Raw genomic sequence first — 22,348 nt, forward strand, 5'->3', positions numbered from 1 at the left:
TGATTCATCTACTTTAACCATGAAGATCAAAAGAATTTTTATTTGGTTTGAAAAGGAATCTTTTTGGAGGCACAGAAATCCATCTGCAATCCCAGTGTAGTAGTGGAATGAAGTGCAGCAGCATACATCCAAGATAAAGTGGTGAACAGCAACTTTCAAGCCTCAGGGTAAGTAATGTGTTCAATCATTTTCAAATGCTGCACCTTTTTTATTTCCAACCATTTAGGACAAGAATGAAAGTAGTACGTACGAGAGCTATTGCAACTGATGCAAAGAGGATCCGTTTCACACTTATGCATCACAGTCCTTGCCACTGCAATGAGCACACATCAAGAAACCATGACAATGGAAACATCCGAGAAGGGTTGGAATGTATGGCCGTACCCTGCAATTAAGTTAATATGCCTTGATGGTGGCAGGTGGACGTGGTGATGTAAATGTCAGAATGAAGATACTGGTCAGCATCATAACTCCATCTTTGCGAGTGAAAATATGCCTCACTGCAGATACTCCTTGGGTGGAGAAACCAGGAAGAATCTCTGACTCGGTAATATTCTTCAAATCCTTCTCAACAATAACTTCTCATGATGAATTGAAAGTAGCATGAGGTGTAACCCCAATAGGTATATCCCTAATTGCCTTTGAATGCAAGAGTTCACTGTGTTGAGATGTAGATGTTTCCACCAATTTGTCACCACAATAAAGCTTTTTTACTGATGTTGGAGAGCCAGCAAGTCCCTCTTGTCCATTCTTAATGAAAAAAGGGAGACATTTGCCCTAAAGGTTTGTCTGAAAGAGAATGTAGGATAAGAAAATGAGATACAACAGGTGTTACAGATGTTGAAGATTGCTGCTCAGAATCTTCAAGACCTGGTCGTTTACCTATGGACTGTTTTTTCACTATTTGTTTCTATTTGGAAGATCCATAATAGAAAAAAGGATATTTTGGTGCCCACTGACCCCATTCACCATGAAACCTTATGAGGAGATGCATTTCAATGCCAAACAAGGACACTGTAGCAATGCCAGGGTTTCATGAGCACTATACCCACACACCAGCATCAAATACAATGTCCACAACACCTGTTGAGAACATCCAACATTGGTACTTGGTTGACCCTAGCCCATATGAACCAGCTGATGAAATGTTGGGGGGGCTACTCCAAGGCTGCCCATCTACAGAAATTCAAGGCCAAAGTGGTGCGTTAGATTTGGGTCCCTCAACGACCAGAATCTTTTCCTCCCCTTTACAGGTCATCATGCACAGCAAACACATGAGTGGATGTTTAGATCCCAGAGGAGATAAACTGAAAAAACAGAACCTTCCATGAGAGATCCCCTCACCACCTACAGGAATTCACACCGAGAGGTTATGAAGGGAAAAAGGAGCAGTACTAGGTCCTAATTTGTTATGTCATGCCACATCCAACAGATAACTTAATTGGTTCTAGATTTGAAATGCTCAAGATTAAGTACCCAAAACATACTATGTGAATGTGAAGTATTTGGAAAACAAGGAAGAGACTGGGTATATAAAAATTGTCAAATGCCCAACTAGTCCTAGTAAACCAATTGCAAATTTGTGTCACCAGATGAAATATAATATTTAAAACAGAGGATGCATATAACTAATCATCACAACTCTGAGAAACTGTACAGTAAAATTGGGAAGAAGTCTCAAATAATTAGTAGCATCCTTACCTGATTGATGTTGTCAGCGTTATGGTTACAGAAAGTCTTGCTAAATATTTATTACAATTTAAAACACTTCTTTTCCTACCATTCATGACAACTTAAGTTACCTTATACTTTGTCCCAGAACTGAATTAATAATTAACTCTTGTCAACTATAACAGAAATACATTGGATAATGTTGCCAATAGTTTCTCAGTAATTGGATTAATAATATCAAGACTAAACAAATATTTTAGTGCTTAAAAACTTGGAAGTTAAAGTAAGGATACTGAGATCAACTGTAGCTCCAAGATTGTCAATATTAGAAACAAAACAAACTTCTTTTCCTCGCTGGAGAAACTCTTCAAGTAATCCAGAATTCTGAAAAGATTCGTAAAAGTCTCCATGGCCTGGTGGATACCATCTGTAATGAGACAAATATTCAACTTAAACGATTTGTGAAATACAATTACCTGCCGAGGTATTACCTGAAACTGCTTAATTAACTCTTGCTCTTTCTACAGACTCAGTTGATTCAAGAAAAATATTGACCCCAAATTAACCTTTAGAGTTTCTATATAATGACTTAATGTTTGAACTTCATGAAACTTTGCTAGCCATCAACAGGTTTTACAAATCATTTGTAACAAAAAGTTTTTAATAAAAGTACTTTCACTGAAAATTACATCAAATATATGAGGTCAAAGTATTGAGTGCTGTAAGCTAAAACTTACTTTCATGTTAAGATTAGAAATAATTATCTTTATCCTAAAACTTTAATTTACCTAATCTTTAAAACTTCATAAATTTCAAATGTTTTCAGTAAGACTGTATATTTTACCAATTATTTTCTCTACCTTAACCCTATACATGTTCAGTCAATTTAACCAATCTCATAACCACCATGAAAAAATATTAAAATAAATTTAAATTACCTTCTTTTTTCTAGAATGATTTCAATTTACAACACAAAATTTGTTAATCCTAAATAAGTCAAAGCTAGTAACAGTATAGATGTTTTACCTAAATTTTATTGTTTTATTGCCTCTTGGACCACATCTAACATAATCCTGCCACTCAGATCACAAGTAACTTGTGCTATCCTATCAAATTATGTAATGCACAAGTTACCGTTGTATAATTTATTTTTTAATTTAACTTTCTATAAGTTAAGTTTTATTTTTTATTTTATTTTTTCCAAATTGTACTTATGTTTATAATAACAAAAGAATATACATGTAAAATTAGAAATACTATTTTCCCAGGTTTTACTTTCAATGAAACTTAATACTTTTTTAAAGGATATTCTGACATTACCCCACTAAATGATTTTTAAATTAAATATTGCACCTAAAACACAGACTAACATCTAAAAAGCAAATAATTTTCTATAACTATCATAATTTTACTGGTTTTATAACTGTAAAAAAAAGTTGTATTGTAATCAACTAAGCTCACCAGTTTGAAATGGAAATGAAATGGGCAATTCTCTGCATAAAAAACATGTAATATACTAATATCTACCTTGGTAGATTGAAACTTTAGCTTTTTTCTTTTTTCTTACTATTATTATTATAAATAATATGGTATAAACAGAGAGAACCATTTGCAATTATGAAAGAAAGGAGGTGACAGTTGAGCAGGGCTCTGACCAAATAAGATTAAAAACTACAAGTATTATGATTTGCCTGAGTAAGAACAATTTCCATACATCTTGGAAAAAAGGTAAATAAATTAGAGAAAAGACAATACCTAGAGAACAAATGTCATTTCTTGTAACAGAATGAATTGAATATTTTAAATATTTACTTATTAAATTAAGAAGTTAAAACTTAGTTAATAAATCAAATTTTAGTACTATATATGTTTTTATGTCAGTTCATTTGTGTACAATGATTACAAATTAGTTTAAGTTTTGAATGCAATTCTAAGTCATAAATAAATGTATAAATGCACAATTTCAATAGTTCCTGTGGTTTTTAAGTTTTTATAAATTTTATCTTTAGGATTAGCATAAGTTCTAGTAGTATTTTGTAACAACATTACAAACTTTTACTCATTTGTTTTTCTATTGCTAAGTAAAAAAGACTTCATTATTACACATTTGTAGTACTGATGAGAAAGCTTTTTTTCTGACAACTACACACTTAAGATATCAATAAATTTAATTTCTTTTTAAAAATACACAAAAATATATAAAAATGTAATTAATCAAACAATACATGAACAATACAATTATTACTTACGCCTCAGAATCACCATTTTCAATAGATGTAGGAACAGGTAACATGCTTTCTCGGTTAATGCGTGGATACCTGGTATAATAAAAAATTAAGCAACAAAAGAAAACTTTTCAAATCCATATCAAATAATGGCCTTCGAAAAACATGGTAGGAATCACAAGTTCAAAATTAAACATTCAAATACTGTGGAAAGGAACAAAACAGAATAGTTTACTATTGACATTGCTAAATTTAAACTTATTTACACTTTTGACCTTACCTGCTCTGCATGAATGTATAAATCTTTATTTTAAATCCTCGATATTTCTTCAAGACTTTCTGAGTATCTTCATCTGTATTAAAAGAGTTCATCAGGACTAAAGGTATATCAACATGATAGGTTTTATTCAAATGCTAGAAGAAATAAAAGGATATTTATAAAAATTCCTTTGAGATTCATAAGTGTAAAATATGAGAGACTAAGGAAGCTATACCAAAACTCACCTCTATCTGCTGAACAGTGAGGTCCAAAAATGTGAGGTCACTGCGAACAGGAATAACAGATTTTGGTCCTGTACAACCCATGCTTGTTCCCAAACCTCCATTAAGTTTCACAACCACCAACTTGTCCAGTAGTGGCTTGATTTTCTCATGTGATGGTTTAGAAAGGCTGTCATATTCCCTGACCTACATTAAATATGAAATAACAAAACTACTACACACTTTACCAAGTTGCAACCTTCATACATAATAATGACTAACTGAGACAGATTTTAGTGCTAGACATTCACTTATTTCTGATCTTAAAAACAATATCAAATACAATTGAGATAAAATTAACTGCTTCATAATATTTTTTATTTTGTCATAATAAGTACACAAGTCTAAAACTGCAAACAAATTTATTGCAACAGTTCCAATTCTTATTGTGTATTAACACAATTGTATTTTAACACACTGTACTTCAAAAGGTGAATTTGTGTGATATTTGGATTTGAAAGGCTCAAAAACGTAGATTAAATGACAAATGTGAACATTATTGAAACTATAAACAAGTCACAGTGTATGAAAGCATTTCATTGATAGCACTTGAAAATTATAAAATTAGTTGATTTTCATAAAATGTAACTATAATTCTAGATTACAGGTATTTGGTTAATAAAAAAATGACAGCTCAAATGTAGTTTATAACCTTGAATTATTCTTAGGAAATAATCTTATTTTGAGATAAAGGTGTTTTTAATTAAAAAAGTTTCAGTACTTGGAACTACAAATAATTAGATTTTAAATTAACATAGCATTAGGAAGTCCTGAAAAAGTTGTGTCAAAAAAGAAAACCAGAAAAGTATAACACTTCATATTGCTTTAAACATTTTTAACCTTAACAACCAGTTCATGAGGAAAAGCAGCAGCCATACTTGTCTGATTTTCTCCACTCAGTAACAGGAGTATTATATTCTTTCCAAGTATAAGTAATTTATACATCAAAAGCTAGTTGCACTATTGCCATTTGAAACAAACGAAAAAAAAAAAAAAAGTCAACTCCCTTTCATATCATTACGTGCATGCACTTTTCTCAAAAGTGTATTAGTGGCTTTAAGGAAGGGATACAAGATGTGTATAAGAAAATATGAACTGTATGAAAATCACAGGGCTAGTAGCTTACAAGTTCACGCTTCCAGCTCCTTTGGTGTCACAGCAAATAGGAAGATTAACTTGGCAAGAGAATTTGAAGATACAAGCAAGTTCACATTAAGATGGGACAGACATCCAAATGTATGGCACAAAAACTTCTTGAAGAAGAAATCAAAGCATTTTTGAAAGTTTTAACCCTGTAAATACAGGCTGGGTGGAATCAACCCTAGCTCATGATTGTAAAGAATCCATGAATTTTGATAATGTACATCTTCAAAAATGTTTGCAGGCTATTGGTAAACATTATGAGGCTTTCTTACACAAAATATCAGGTTTTCAAATTACATATTAAGATTTTTTTTAAAGATTTTTTCATAACATTTTGTAACAATTTTAACTATCCAAAATGCAAAGTATAATAAAGAAAACAAATGAAAAATAACCTTATAATTAAATGAAACTCTTTTCCTTAAAACTTATTGTTTTGTTATTTTGTCTACTGTAATATTATACTTGATTCTGCAGGTTGTATAACCAGAATACTGGTTACAATGTGCAAAACAATGTACAGTATTGTTATACAGGCTGCAAAGGTTCAAGAAGTTTATGCTTCTCCCCTTTTCACACTTCTTTTATGTAGTAATTTGATGTTAGAAGCTGACTTAGAAACCAGAGGAAACAAAATGAATAGCACTATCATTTATTCATGTGGATCACTAGGTTTCAAAGTAAAATTCTTGAAGGTTTTTTCTAATCTTTTCAAACCCATTTCCCATGTTTAACTATTGTTAGCAGCTGAAGTAGAAAACTGCTGAATATAAAGCAATGAATCACTGGTCTTTCCTTACTTTGACACTGTCAATATCAAACAAGGTCATACTGTGTAATTCTAAGAACCTTCCCTTCTTTAAAAACGCAGTGGTATAGCACAAAGAAAGAGAGAAGTAACTGACTGGAAGCTGACCACATGTTTGAAAGGGGTTGTGTAATGAGTGTTGGAATGTAGAGGGCAGGCTCAGATGTTGAATATACAATTTTATATTATTTATTTTTTATTATATTATATTTTAATATAGATATAAAGGTGTTCCTTTGTATTAGTTTATTTGGGCTTAACTTGTTGTATAAGTAAGGCTTCTTTACTTTTGCATTTGTTTGTTTCTTTATTTAGGTATTTGAGTATTTTCTATGGTTATGTTGTGTTTATTTGACTTACAGTGTTCGAAAACGTGTAAAGGCGACCTTTTATGTTCTTTGAATCTGGTTTCCATCTTTCTACTTGTTTCTCTGATATACAAGTCGTGGCAGTTATCACATTGTATTTTATAATAATGTTGGTGTGGTCTTCGTCAGTGTAGTTTTTACATAGTATAGACCTCAGTTTTGTGCCTGGTTTTTGAATAAATTTGGTATTAACTGGAATGTCATATTTTGTGACTAATTTTTGCCAAATGTTGGTTATTTGTTTGCTGATGTCAGGAATATATGGTATACACCAGTATATGGTTTCGTGGTTTTTTGATTCGTGAGCTGTATTTACTTTAGTTGGTTGATTTTGCTTTCTCTCTGGGTGTGTGCGTATAATATTTTCTACAGTTTGTGGAGGAAACTTATTGATGTTGATGAAGTATTGTTCTGTTGCCTCACATCTATAGAACACACACTTACTTTTTTTCAATCACATTAACTCTATACATCCCAACATTAACTTCACAAGTGAACAGGAAGAAAGCAATCAAATATCCTTTCTTAACCTCAAAATTACAAGAACCGATACACAATTTTAAACAGATATCCATTGAAAAATATCACCTATACTGGACTATACATTCCTTGGGACTCAGCACATGAAACAAAAACGCAACATGCTAAGAAACCAAATAAACACAGCCATAAAACCATGCTCACCAGATAAAATTAACAATGAATTAAACAAAATAAAACAATACTTCATCAACATCAATAAGTTTTCCCACAAACCGTAGAAAACATTATACGCACACACCTAGACAGAAAGCAAAATCAACCAACTAAAGTAAATACAGCTCATGAATAAAAAAACCACGAAACCATATATTTCCTACATCAACAGAAAAATAACCAACATTTGGCAAAAACTGGTAACAAAAATATGAAATTCCAATTAATACTAAATGTATTAAAAAACCAGGCACAAAACTAATGTCTATACTATGTAAAAACTACATTGATGAACATCAACATTATTTATAAAATACAATGTGATAACTACCACAACTTCTATATTGGAAAAACAAGTAAAAAAAAATGGAAACCAGATTCAAAGAACAGAAACAGTCACGTTTACATGTTTTTGAACACTGCAAAATCGAACAAATGCAACATAACCATAGAAAAACACCCAAATACTAAATAAAGAAACAAATGCAAAATTAAAGAAGCCTTACTTATACAACAACAAGCTTAAAATAAACCAATACAAATGAACACCTTTATACCAATATTAATAAATATAATCAAACATTTAAGCATGCCCTCGACATTGCTACACTCAGTTACACAACCCCCTTCAAACATGTTGTCAGTTATTGGTCAGTACCTCTTTCTTTGTGAACCTCACGATGACTGAAGGTCAAAACATTGTTTGCTCCTCTACATAAAAATTTTCTCAACCCAAACCAGCCGTTTTTACAAATATATATTTTTTCTACACGTGGGTTTTCTCATCATCACTGATTAAATTTTCCATCATGATTCACAGTACTTATACATAGAGAATAAAAACACAAATGTGCTTCCAAACCTTTAAACTATCAAGTAAGTTGCAAGCTTAAAAGCTATCAGGAAAAAGCCCAAAACATCACACACTCAAACAACCAAGAGAAGAAAAACAAATCAAAATTCCTCATTACAAAGCAACCTCCTTTGTTTTCATAGAACATTTAACTCTTTCATTATATATTTAAAATGGCTGGAATTGGTAGAGAAGGTGCTCTGTCACAAAACAATAAAGTGATAAAATTATTTGAATGAAGTGCTTATATACAATATCTAGATACAGAACGCATTATCACAGATGGATAGTATCACAAGACAATTATCACCAAAAGCAATTGAGTGAGATTTTTATATAAAAAGACTGCAGTAAGCGAGGAAAACCAAAAAATCAAACTAATGATTAAATGGGCAAAGAACAAATACTAGCATACATCTAAAAAATAAGCTTAAATGTTAAATTTAAGTCTACAAATAGGATGACATATCCTCTGACTCTTATCCATCTTGTTAGGATTAAAGCACATACATTTTTCCACCAATGAACTATTCCCTATGAACTTGCAAGTTTTACCAAATGTTTTATTGCTTTTCAGCATGTGTAACATGACCATCAGACTTCTTACTGTAGAGGTTTATGGCATATCTCTTTATTTATCAGTACAATTTCTCTGTGATAGGGTCCCAGTAGCTAAAGATATCTCCCATGCATTATTTTGCTAAACACAAGTTTTATTGTTTTGCTTATATTAGAATAACTTAGCATAACTTAAACTCAAAAAACAATGCCTTATTGCATTCAAATATACTTTTAATCTACATTTACTTTTCCACTACCTTATAATCATGCAGTGACGATAATATTGACAGAAAGTCCATGTGTGGAAAACATCAACTTTTCTAAATGAACTTTACATATTTCATACCAATATATAATCAACAAAAATGTCCGAAATGAAATACATCAATTAATCAATTTTCAAAAACTCTGAAGTGTATAAAAATTATCTTGCAACTTAGCTGTTGAAATTATTTAAACAATGAGTACATAAACAATCTTTACTACATTTCATTGTCTCATCCTTATACTTCATAGCAAGATTAACTCCTACTGCTTGTATCTTAGATATAAATTATTTTACATAAACTGCATATATTTAGAAAAAACTTCTATCAAAGTACAGTTGACACTTACTTAGATAGACACACACAATATAAGGCTAATTTCCACTTACAGAATCACCTGGTGGTTTCTCAAGTTTCTCCCATTCAACAGAAGATCCCACTCCTTGCAGATACTTCAGGAAAAGCTTCTGAAAACCTCTGAACTCCACTTCAACTTTCTAGTCAAGAAAAATAATTTTGAACTTTAATAAGGATAGCTTTTTTTTTCAACTTTTACAATATCCTTTACTAAGTTTTCCTGACAAAATAGAACATATTCAAATTTCACATGCATTAGCATATTTATAATTCCCCATTTAAAACCACAAATTTTTATAATCATTTGAAATATTTCACATTAGAGTAAACTATCATAATAAGAATTGTGCAATTAATGTAAGTTGCTAATCAATTACATTCAACAAACTAGCCTCAAGTCTGATAAAGTTGGAATAATCTAAAACATTAATAATCAAGAAACACTAATTTTAATTAGTTGATTATTTTCATGAGTTATGACACTAACCAATTAAGCTAAAACTATTTTTAATTAATACAAAATAATAATGATAATTAAAAATGGTAATATTTTGATCACTTGGATTGTTGAAATAACTGGAGACATTACTTCTGTGACAGCAGCCACTTTTAATTGGAATTTTATTGCACATTGGTAAGTTTGATATAATGGATTACATCAATTAATTACATATATTTGATGAAATTTGGTAGAGGTCAGGTGTAATTCCAGATAAATTAATTTTTCATTATAACTAGTCTATATGGTAATGGTTATCTCATGAGGCTTAAGCTGAATATTAAGAACTTTGAAAATTAGTTAAATGATCTCAATAGCCCTTGAAATATATTATTATTTTAATTACACAGGTTTTGGGGAAAGCAGTGTACGTTGGTTAGTTGGTACTATAAAACACAAGAAATGTTTAATTTGTGTAATACAAGTTTTCTTACTTCTTTTTTTCACGATTACAATGTAAAAGTTAATTTTACATCACAGTTAAATGTTGCAATAAAAAAAATTTATATATATTCTACAATAACTGTCATATTATAGGTTAAAAGTTGAAAAAGTGGATTTTTGATTGTCTATGCCCAAAGACAGGGCCAGATTAAAAGCAAATGATGCCCAAAGCATAGTCCAACATAACCTCTCCATTGCTTAACTAACAAGACATTAAGACTCAATAAGTGCTGAAAGTTAAATAAAAGTTTGAAAATTTATAACACTTCTTCAGGTTTCTTCCAGGTCAGATTCCACAACTTTATGAAATAAAAACTTATTTTATTTATTTAACAGATTACGCATAGATCAAAATCAAACAATGACTGAGACCTTTTATTTAGAAATGATGAGGGAAATCACTTCTTTGATTAATGATAATTAAAAAGAATTATTTTTAGTGTATATTTATTTTCACTTTGATATTCACAAAAATAAAAAATTTACTCAAAACCCTTTATTAAAAAAAAAATCTCATTTTGATGCTAACAATTTTTCAATTTGAACTTAAAACCCTGTAAACAAATTATTTACTTACACCTTAATATTTATTTAAATTTTAAAAAGTTTTCTTCTAGATTTTTTAAGCTGTAAAGTCTTTGATCAAGTCCTCAAAACTAATTTGGCATAACAAATTTCCTCCTATACTTAGCAGAGACAAGGTATCCTGCCTGCCTTGTCGCATAGTTGTTCTGCTGGGATTTTTAATATGATCGAGTTAAGAAAATGAACACTCGACCATGCAATTTGTGATCATTTCTGTTAAAAATATATGCAATGCACTATGTATATTTTAAAATGCACAATCAATTTTGTCTTCTGAAGTTGTTTTATAAAGTACAACATGACTGAATCTGATTTTTACAGTTTTTGGTGCACTGAACTTATGGTGCACGTACGAGTGAAACTATTGAAGCTCATCATAGAGATTAGTGTCAAAGTCCCCTGAATAAGCATCAATTAGTTTTTGGGAACACAGAGTACCTTTCAGTTTCAGCAGATAAAGTGACATCATTTGGTACATCACTTAGGAAAGAAAACCTGTTTGTTATTTCTTTGTTCACCTCTCCTCTTCTCCTCATCTGGGTTTCTAGTTTGTCGACAATTGTGTAGGAGGTGGTGATATGAAATTTATCTCTGGCAATCTAGCTATATTTCTTGTGCATTTCCATCATTCAGTACCTTCTTTTTGACACGTTTGCAAGTTTGAGCTACATTGTAATCAATATCTAGTAGCATTTCCTTTGCAACTGCTTCAAATCTTTCAAATTGCATAGTCAGTCAGCTAATGGCTCATACACATCTGCATGTTTTTTACTTCACACCCTCATTTTGCAGAACTTGACTTGCTTTATGAAACTTTTGCAAAATCTCATCCCACATGAAACATAAAAAATTCTAGCCCTTGCATCTTATTTGCAATATTGTCTGCTTCTCTTCTAGTGTCTCCCTTTTGTGACTGGTCTTTAGCTATACATTCTATAGCTTCCAAAATCTTAAAGAAAGACTTCAAAATTGCTCTTGTTGCTATAGCATGTGCCTCCTCATTTGGTATCAGAGGGATTTTTTTTATACACTTTCATTTCCAAGACAAGCTTTTAAGAATTTTCCACTTACTGGTTGAGGCAAAAAAAAATGTATAGAGCAAATGCATTATAGAGAAAAAATTAACTGCCACTTCAGCAGTCAATAGCACTTTGGCCTACCAGATTTGGTGAATGGGCTACACAGGGCACATAAACAGCATTCTAATTTCTTCTAAAATCTTTTGCAGCATCTTCTTATAATGCCCAAACATTTTAGCAGCATTGTTATAAGACTGACCTCTAAATTTTGAAAAATTAAGTTTGCAAAATTTGTGCAAGTACTGCAATACCTGATTGCCATTTCCTCACAGGTATGCCTTTTCCATTCCAGAAAAGTTAAAAAGTGCTCAACAGGCTGCTCATCTTTTAAGTATCAAAGCACAACACTTAAATGATCTATATGTAATAGATATGGCATCAAGTTAACTGACAAGGTAAAATAACCAGAAGTTACTTCATCAACAATGAATGCGTGGACCTTCTGAACAACTCTGAGTAGTGCTTCTTTCATGATGATCAATTACAATAGTATTTAACCAGTCATTGAACCCTTCTCTTTAAACAAAACACAAGAAAAATTTAGGGGCAAAACATTTACAAACAAAGCAGTAAATTGACCTGGTTGATGGTAAATACAATAACCACTCTTGTATTGCTCACCATTGGCTTTTACCCCAAAGAAATGTTTTTGTGAACAGTATCCCATTGGCTTGCCACTACTGAAAGTCTGGCAAGATTTGTCAACTGGCCTATTGTGGTGTTGACAATCAGCAAGTCCACAAGCAATCCAATAAGCCACATCATCAGCAGAGAAATTGAGCCACCACCCTGGATCTTTTGCTTTAATTTCTTCATCTTTTGTAGACTGAAGCATTTTACTACAGTCCAGTAGATTTTCATTTTCAGCAATTTATTTCAACTTCAGACTGTCTTGTAGAGCAACTTGCATCAACATTAACACCAGAGATATCAGGAAAATTTATAGGCAAAGTGAAATCAGTTGTGAGACGTGTACCAGTTGAGCCAACCTGTAACCCTTCATCATTATGATGTTCTGACTTTGAAGTGGACAAAGTGGTACTTCTAGGTGTGGAGCTTGGTTCAACTTCAATCTTTCAGAGTCAGATGCAGTACAAATGACTTCTGATGGTAGAGATGAATTTTGATTTGGATGATCATGTTGTGCAAGTTAAGTGAAAAAATAAAGCAGCTTTCCGGTCTTGGCCACTAAATCCAAAGCCTTTTATTGGTTATTTTTTGGCAGGTTTCTCTTTTATGCACCACTTAATTGAACATGTTTCAACTTGCAGTCAGAAAAATACAAAAATAAAAATAAACAAAAGAATATGGATAATATATAGTTATAATGACTAGAAAAACACTGAAATTCATAAAGAAAAAATGTTAGTAAGATAGCCAAACATACTAAACTTTAGGTCAACATTAGACAAAGATTGTCAAAAAGTTATCCTAGGATCAAGGTTCATCAGCACAAACATGAATTCATAATTTCCTTTATTGATTTGTTGTATTCTGATTGGTTGAAAACCATTCAAGACTGGCTTCAATCCATTTTAGGAGAATTAGTTCACCGTCATTCAAAGTTTCATTAAGGTTGTTGCTGTGGTAGCTGTATGCAAGAAGCAATGTCAGTGGTAATATGCAAGTCCATTGAGGGCCAAAAAGTGTTCCAAAACAATTTGTGATGAAAAACACATACTGTAGTAGCCTATATACACAATGATCATTCTGTACCGACCTTGTATGACCAGGTGGATAAGGCACTCAACTCATAATCTGAGGGCCATGGGTTCAAATCCCCATCACACTAAACATGTTTGCCCTTTCAGCTGCAAAGGCATTACAATGTTACGGTCAATCCCACTATTCGTTGGTAAAAGGGTAGCCCAAGAGTTGGCAGTGGGTGGTGATGACTAACTACCTCCCCTTTTGTCTAACACTGTTAAATTAGGTATGGCTAATGCAGATAGCCCTCAAGTAGCTTTGCACGAAATTTGAAACAAACCAAGCCTTTCTGTACTGGTACACATACATAACATATAACCAACTGTATTGCACATTGAACTACTAAATACTAGGCCCATTAAGCTTAGGCTAGGGTACCTTAATCCTAATCAAATATCTGAGGAATGAGTTGTAACCTCAACTCTGAGCTCAGTTTTCACCCGAGGGCTTTAGATGAGCCAACAAACCATACATCAACAAAATGAGCATATCTGAAATTATCTTTATGCCTGGATGTGAAGGTAAATTCAAAACAAAAGGCCTCAAATTGGGAATAGTCCACTTCATTACTCCAAGCTACAGTAGGATTTCTAATGTACTTACACTAAACTAGTTACAGTATTTAAGCCTAATGTTATGTCAGTTCTCAGATAACAACACTAATGTTAGGCCTAATACTAATACACTGCAACTGAGGCCACTAATGTTAAGCCTAACACTCAGTACTAACCTTGCTCATATGAACTTTATCAGATAATCCTAAATCGATTTTGTTGATTTGTCAGTTCTTTATATGACCACAGTGCTACAGTTGTATAGCGTATACATAACATGTTGTATATGTCAAAATCTTGTACAATTTGACCTTTTAAGTCAAAATATCACTTTTAGACTGCTTCAATCAGTCAAATGTTTTCCCAGCTTTTCATAAATGTAATAAAACACATACTTATTTGAATTTATAGTCACAAAATAATTGAATTCACCTAAAATTTTGTTGTTGTTGTCTCTGCATTTGTCTCACAATCCTTGTTTGTTTAAAAAAATATCACCAGAGGGCCAGGTCAGGTCGGGCGTTATAACGTCAGGATAGGATCAAGGAAGAAGAAAGGAAAATATAATTGTGATCACCATTTCTGGGTCTAAAAATGACATATTTCACAAAATTTTGTTGACTATTTATCCCCTAAATAAATATCAGCTTCAGATCTGTTTATATTATTAGATAATCACAAGGAAATACATGCATGCCCAAATACTCTTAAGTTATATGCAATTGTGAACGGTGGCATTGTTACAGTGGCATTACTTTCTAAATTTTTTCTTGGTATGAAATTTAGAAACATGTACTTGCACACAAAATTAGATTTTTACAACAAATTGTTTGAAGCCAAAAAAAATTTTGGCAAAGAAAAGCTTCAGTGAGAAACACTTATAATAATATTACAAAAAACACATGAATAATGCAATGCTAAAGCAAATAAAACTAAAACAAAGGAGACAACAATCCAAGTACAGAGTGTGAAAACAGAAGCCAAAAAAAAACGAAAACAAAACTAGCCATGTCTCTGTACACATCTGTCACTATTTTGTTTGAGTTATGTTTATGTGGTATTATACTTTCATTTTTCTGTAAATGTGACTGAATGAAGCAGTAAAAGGTAAAACAAAACAGAGCCACTACCTATAATTTCTTATAAACAGCCACTACAGAAAAAATGATTAAGAAAAATATTTCATATTCAAGCTCAGACATCATAACATACAATTATTTTTACCTGAAGTTTTATCAACCTTTTGTATCATTCTTTCCAGTAATATCTCACAAATCAATGACGTCTTACTTCAGATAGATAGTTTAGTAGTTTCTCAAAACTTTAGTCACTCACCAACCCAAAGAAAACTTTTTTTTAACAAAGCAGAGTAAAGTCAAACAAGGCAGATAAGGACTATTGCAAAAAAACCAAACAAAAAAAAAAACTCAGTATAGATCTTATACTTTTAAATGGTACCTCTCTCTGAATGCTTGGCATAGTAAACAATAGCTTGTCCAGTTCTTGAGCCAGCTGAACTTGAGCATCCCTCTTTGTTAGAGCTTTGAATTCCGTCGAGTCACTAGGTGTTCTTCTGTGCCCTAACATCTGGTTTTCATATACAATAAAATCAACATTGAAACTAAACACAATGATTATTGTCTAATTCAGTGGTTCCCAACCTTTTTATGCCCTGAACCCCTAAAAAATTTTAATATGGTCTCCCACCCCTCACAATAATTATTTATTTAAGAATAAAGGTGAAGGTGGCCAAAACAAATGTTATCTCACACCCCTTGGAACGCTATCTCACACCCACAAGGGGTGCAAGCACCCTTGGTTGGGAACCACTGGTCTAATTTATACTATCAATAAAAGCAAAGCTATATATTTTTATACATATATAAAATTATTGATTAATATATATCAATATTTTACTTACAAACTCAAAATGCTTGAATAGTAGGACATTTTGTAGGTTAATGTATATTTTACTGCAAGATTTAACTGTATGCATATTTTCAAATAATTTCTATATCTAATAAAATAATTAAAATTAAATTATCTACTTCCTATGCAATATGCACATATATGGAGTATTAACATAAAAATTATAACAAACAAATAAAAGTTTTAATGAAGCTTCTTTATATTGCATCTTTATGTCACATTTAACTGTTTATGGTAGTGCTACTATAGTTATCTGCCATTATTCCTAATTTTCATTTACTAACCAGATACAAGGCAACTAGTTAATAGTACCTTACCATCTATAAATGCTAAGAGATTAGCTGTCATTCTCACAATCCACACATCTTAAAATACACAGAATACTCTACAGTATCACATAGAAGTTAACCAAGTGCCAGCCTTCAAAACTTAAAACAAACAGCCAACTCGCTCATTCAAATGTAACTAATAATCTTAAAATCTGAATTAATACAACTGTTCTTTTCAATTTAACAAAACAAAATCACCACAAAATAAAGGTATTTGATCAACTAAGTCCATGACAAAAATTCATAAAATAAACCATGATTTTCATACGAAATAAATGCCACTTGTGGGACTTGAAACTGTGATAATGAGGAAATTACCTTTTAACTCATTAATTTTTTTCTGTGATAAAATCTCAGAACAAAATATTGGTAGTCTGATAAAAATTGATTGTCCATGTTCACATTTTGTTCAAGTGATATCATTAGACTGCATAACCTAACCTCTATGCAGATTCTACTTTTGAAAATGTTTCCAAAAACAAAATACTTCACATAATTTCTGTCATTGTAAGTTGTCTCTTGGTGTTACTCGTTTAATCTTTGCTTTCGTTACTGTGCTGGCCAACTTTTTCTAGACATGTATACATTATGCTAAATATTAACAACACACATTTTTCACAGCTTTCACCTCTTATATACATTCTTTTTAACAACTTTCACTCACCAGTTATCTGTGCACTAATAGTTATAAGATCAAAGCTAAATTTAATAAACTCAGTATTATATTACTTTCTCCCTAAAATTCTACTAACTACATTTTCACACACACACACACAAAGTGGATTTAAATCTTAATAATTATGCATGTTCAAATTTAAAGACTTGTATTGGTAAAAGTAGTTAAACATGTTGAGGCGAGTTCCTACTGCAATGACACTGATCTCAATTTCGCTGCCTCTATTCTAACCTAGTAATACCTCGTATTTGTAATGACTATCGGATTTACTAAGAACTACGCTATCATTATCAACTACCGATTAAGAAATTGAGCACGCAGGATCACATACAAAATTTACGTTTGGAATGGTTTTGAAACCATACCCAAAACTCGAGCTCATTTTTGGATTTCGTTTCTAAATCATTACCAACTTATCACTAGCAATTCAAAACACGTGACAAAGAGTTAAGGTAATAGTAGTACTGAACTACATAACCAGTAAAACGTAATGATAAGAAGTTTTATCTCTTCAATGAAATTTCAAAGACCCACGCTATCCTATCAGTTTTGAAGAATTATCACAGATTTAGTCAGCCAATATATGAACTACAGGCAAAATATACATACGACTCTTCTTTCTTGATAAGTACCCATTGCCTAATTTTTTTCCACACCAACACAATTAACCCACAAATTCAAACACTACCTTCGTACAAGTTACTGAGCTAGATTAAGTACTCAGAAAGCCTTGCACTTGATTAAAAATGTCACCGCCAATAAGTGCTACATACAGCAAGGTCACGAATAAAGATAAACAAAATATTAGGAATAATAATAATTAAAATATATATATATACAAGTTTTCATTTTCTTATGACACTTTCCAAACATGAGAGAAGTAATGTGAAATACATATTAAAATTTATTCACTTATCAAAAGGGAACACCACTGCAACATTTATTAACATAGTGTATATAAATGACTAATCTCTTAGTAACAGTTATATAGAAAAATGAAAAGCACAAATTACAATGCTTTCACATGTTTACTTACCTTTTGATACAATATGTGATTATAACTAGTCGTTTTGGATCTCATTGTTTTGTTTTTCGAGTAAGAAGTCTTCACACAAATCCAATTATTATTCTAACAAATGGCTTATGTGAATAGTATTCCGGAAACTGATGTATTTATTGTATAACAATCGGCCTGATGAGCTCTATTATTGAACGAAACGTGCTGTTGGCGATATTTATTTGTAGTTAAGCACAAGTCTACACAACAATATGTTTGTTTGTGTTTGAATTTCGTACAAAGCTACAGGAGGGCTATCTGCGCTAGCCGTCCCTAATTTAGCAGTGTAAGACCAGAGGGAAGGCAACTAGTCATCACCATCCACCGCCAACTCATGGGCTACTCTTTTACCAACGAATAGTGGGATTGACCGTTACTTTGTAACACCCAGACGGCTGAAAGAGCGAGTATGTTGGGTGCGACGGGGATTCGAACCCGCGACCCTCAAATTATGAGTCGAACGCCTTAACCCAACTGGCCATGCCGGGCCAACTAAACAATAGTCATTCATGTTGTGTCATGTCCGGTTACTAGCGTTATAAAGCGCATACATGCCGCTGTGCTACTGAGTTGAGTCGGGGATAGATGTGGGGGACATGGTGTAATTAAAATGCTATTATACAATTTTCCCGGTAAAATCCTAAAAAAGTAGATGAAGAATTTAGTGTTAAAATAAGCCTAAAATATTGCTTTATTATAAACATAATTGATTACAACAACAAATTAATTCTTAATATATGGTGTGAAAAACGAAACCGTGATATTATTACAAATACGTAAATTTATTTGGAACGGCAAGTAAGATATTGTAATAGCACAGCATTAAATACCAGAATCTAGAACAGCCTTATCACGTGTCAAGACAGGATTTCAAGTGATATCACACCATCACAACAAATATTAAAATTGTAAGATAAGTGGATGTATCATCCCTAACTGTCTCATACAAAATACCCATTAACTATTATATTAGATGAAATATTTTAAAGGTTTAATCATATTATATCTCCTGTCTCAATGTTTGTTTTATTACATTATTCGTGCAACTCATTACAAATCTTATATCATTTTGGTTTTTCTTCGGAAATATCTAAATGAGAAATATGGTTTATATTATAGCTCAGCTAGTTACTCTACGTAGATGTCATCAACTGAATATAAAGACATAGAGTTATAAATAGAGAAATAACTCTGGTCACGTCGCTGCCATTGTCAAAACGGTAATAGACGTCTGATTGTTACTGACGGATAACTGCCAACTTCTCAAAAAATACCCGAAAGCTGTGCTTGTTTTAATTGCACAAATCTCTTTCCATAAGTAAGTATTCACATTTATGAAATTTTCTTTCAAAATGAAGCAGGGGCGTAGGCAAGGGGTTGGGGGCTAAAAACCCCCCATAGACCCAAACTTTTCAGACAAGTTCAGTTGCCACCTGTGAAGTTTCATGAAGATCCGTGATTGCATGGCAGATAATTTCACACACAACAAATGGTCAAATGCAAATTTCTGATTGAACACTCTTTTAAAAGAGCAAGTTTTGTCAGAACTAGAAAAATGCAATCAAATATCTATGAAAGGCTTAAACGCCTGTTCATTCTTACCAGAACATCTACAACACAGTTTGGTTCAACTTTAATATCACGGTGAATGTATAATGAGGCCAGGCCATTAAATCGATCTTCAGTGGTGGTATTATTCAAATACGTTTAAGTCTTCTGAGAGTTGAAAACAAACGCTCCACTGAGCTCGTTGACACAAGCAGCGTGGCAAATAATTTCAATAGTCTAGAAATGACTAGGAACATTTCTGCATTTCACTTTGCATATGCATCTAAGACATTTTTTAGTCTGTTGTTTGCAAGTGATTTGTACCAAACCCTAAGTTCACCTACTGCAGCTAGTGAAGTACTGTCAATATCAGCCTTGTATTTATTGACCAACTCTTTAATTTGGTCACATTGTTGTACTGTAGGTTCTGACCATTCTGTGGTAAATCCTGATGGTAGTAGACACATGAAATTTGTAAGGAGAGTTTTTTGACTGGACAGACGGTCACATATTTGTGAAAGAAAGTGACCAACAAATGGTACAAATAGAACAATACGAAAGTACTCCTCAAGGCTAGTGGTTTGTGGGTTAGCATGGTACATCTGTCTTTTAGCCTGCCTTGGCATTACGATGTCAATTTGAAACACACTACACAGAGTTTGAGCCTCACAGAAAATGTTGTTAAATTCATTCACAGTATTATTTCTGAATGAACGGATTAAATCTTCCACTAATTTCTGCGTGATGCATTGCAGCACCTAAATCAATGTTCTGTTGCTGCAGTAAGTTGCACAGAGATAAACTAAAGGAAAACAATTTAGCAATGGTAAGTAGAGTGATGATTAATTCTGACTGTGTTATAAAATACAACAATTGATTGGCTTGCGTGGCAGAATCTCTGTCTTGCCAACCTGATATGGTCTCAAGGGCATCTGCAACTGCATGGATTAATTCCAGAAAGACTATGATTGAGTCATGCCTCTCAACCCACCGGGTGGGGCAAAGACCTTTCAAACTTTTTTTCGATTCAAGTGCTTTATTCTCCACCGAAAGAGCCAAAACTTGCCTTTGTTTGGGTGTATTGAGAAAGTTTTCAATGCTAGAAATTACTCCCATGCAATTTCGCACAGGAACTTCTTTACAAGCATTAGAAATTGCCAAGTTTAGGGGATGGGCACTGCAGTGTGCATGGGTTGCAAGTGGGAATTTATCAGTTATATGTCTCTGTACACCATTGAATTTCCCACTCATAGAGGTAGCACCGTCGTACCCTTGTCCTCGCAGGTAAGCCATGTCAATACCATATTTTGTCAGATTGGTTATGATAACATCAGCCAAGTTTCTGCCTGTCACATCATAAACAGGTATAAGTTGCAAAAAATCTTCTCTCATTGCAACGGTGATGACTCTGACAATTCAGTTGACAATTCTGATTTAACCTGACTAGCTGCAGCAGATTGATCAGGTTCAGCCTCATGAATGGGTTTAAAGAACCCATGCAGTGTCTTTTGCTTTTTTCAGGCTTGACATAGTGAATGATTGTTTATCGCAACTTCTGTTTGTGAACGTCACATTCTTTTCGTCAACGTTACATTCACAGTACTATTGGCGCCATCTATAATGGATGATTCACTATAGATGACGCCAATGGTACTAGGTTAGTGCCATAGTGCTGCCAGCCTGCCACGGTGCCACCCACTGTTTATTTGTAAAGTTAATTCTTGAAATCCAGGGAATCTGAACATACACTGTCCATGATATTTGAGAACAAATTATAGACACTATACATATATTTTGCACTCTCCTGAGTGACTCTATATTTTATATGTTGATGACAGGACTGTAGGCCTACTTTGCTGGGCCTGATAACTTTAAATTATATGTTATATATATAAACCTATATATTTATTTATGATTTAAAAAATAAGACAAATACCTCAGTGTGCCATTCTGAAATTTGCCAAAAAGGTGGTTTCAGAATGCATAATTCAGGCTTTTCTTTTATGTTTTTATTAAAAAATTTCCCAGGGAGACATGCCCCCGGCCCCCCCTAGCATGGCTTCGCGCCTGCGGCGCTTGCATCAAGCACTCAAACTAAAAACAACAACAAAACCCAATGGCTATTTCTGGCTACGCTTCTGAAATGAAGGCTTCAAAGCTCAAGCAATTGCAAACTGTCGTCTGCTTTGCGTCACTCAAGTCCGGAAGGGCCAAACTGTGTTGTAATGTATTAATTTCTACTAGATCTACTAGGCTATACACCGTAGGCCTGATTAAGATATTGGACATCATAATTAAGTTTGATATGGTACTGACTTAGACCAAGGTATTAATTATACCAGTTTTTAGGTATGAATAAGCGATCAGGCAGCCAAATCATGAATAGCAATGACAGCTGGTGAAAATTAGGTGCAGACTAAACACGTTTTTGGTCCCAATACTATTTTTTTCTG

General features: G+C 32.8%; 1 protein-coding gene across 6 annotated transcripts in view; it reads right to left on the reverse strand.

Moving 5' to 3' along the window:
• LOC143255378 (UTP--glucose-1-phosphate uridylyltransferase-like) overlaps positions 1-18,386 on the reverse strand; it is a 43,872-nt gene extending 25,486 nt beyond the window's left edge. For 2 of the 6 annotated variants that reach the window (XM_076510979.1, XM_076510969.1), the window contains exons 1-7: positions 17,900-18,067; positions 15,815-15,943; positions 9,521-9,628; positions 4,401-4,583; positions 4,177-4,310; positions 3,921-3,989; positions 1,965-2,098 (exon numbers count right to left, since the gene is read on the reverse strand). In XM_076510979.1, coding sequence (XP_076367094.1) covers positions 1,965-2,098; positions 3,921-3,989; positions 4,177-4,310; positions 4,401-4,583; positions 9,521-9,628; positions 15,815-15,943; positions 17,900-17,926 — 784 coding nt within the window. In that variant the 5' untranslated portion in view covers positions 17,927-18,067. Of the gene's footprint in view, positions 1-1,964; positions 2,099-3,920; positions 3,990-4,176; positions 4,311-4,400; positions 4,584-9,520; positions 9,629-15,814; positions 15,944-17,278; positions 17,298-17,621; positions 17,761-17,899; positions 18,068-18,326 lie in introns of those variants that run through there. The other 4 variants (XM_076510959.1, XM_076510951.1, XM_076510944.1 and 1 more) reach the window with 4 other exon arrangements.
• Between the last annotated feature and the right edge of the window lie 3,962 nt (positions 18,387-22,348).

This window comes from Tachypleus tridentatus, chromosome 1 (genome assembly GCF_004210375.1).
Source record: "Tachypleus tridentatus isolate NWPU-2018 chromosome 1, ASM421037v1, whole genome shotgun sequence".
Lineage (NCBI taxonomy): Eukaryota > Metazoa > Arthropoda > Merostomata > Xiphosura > Limulidae > Tachypleus > Tachypleus tridentatus.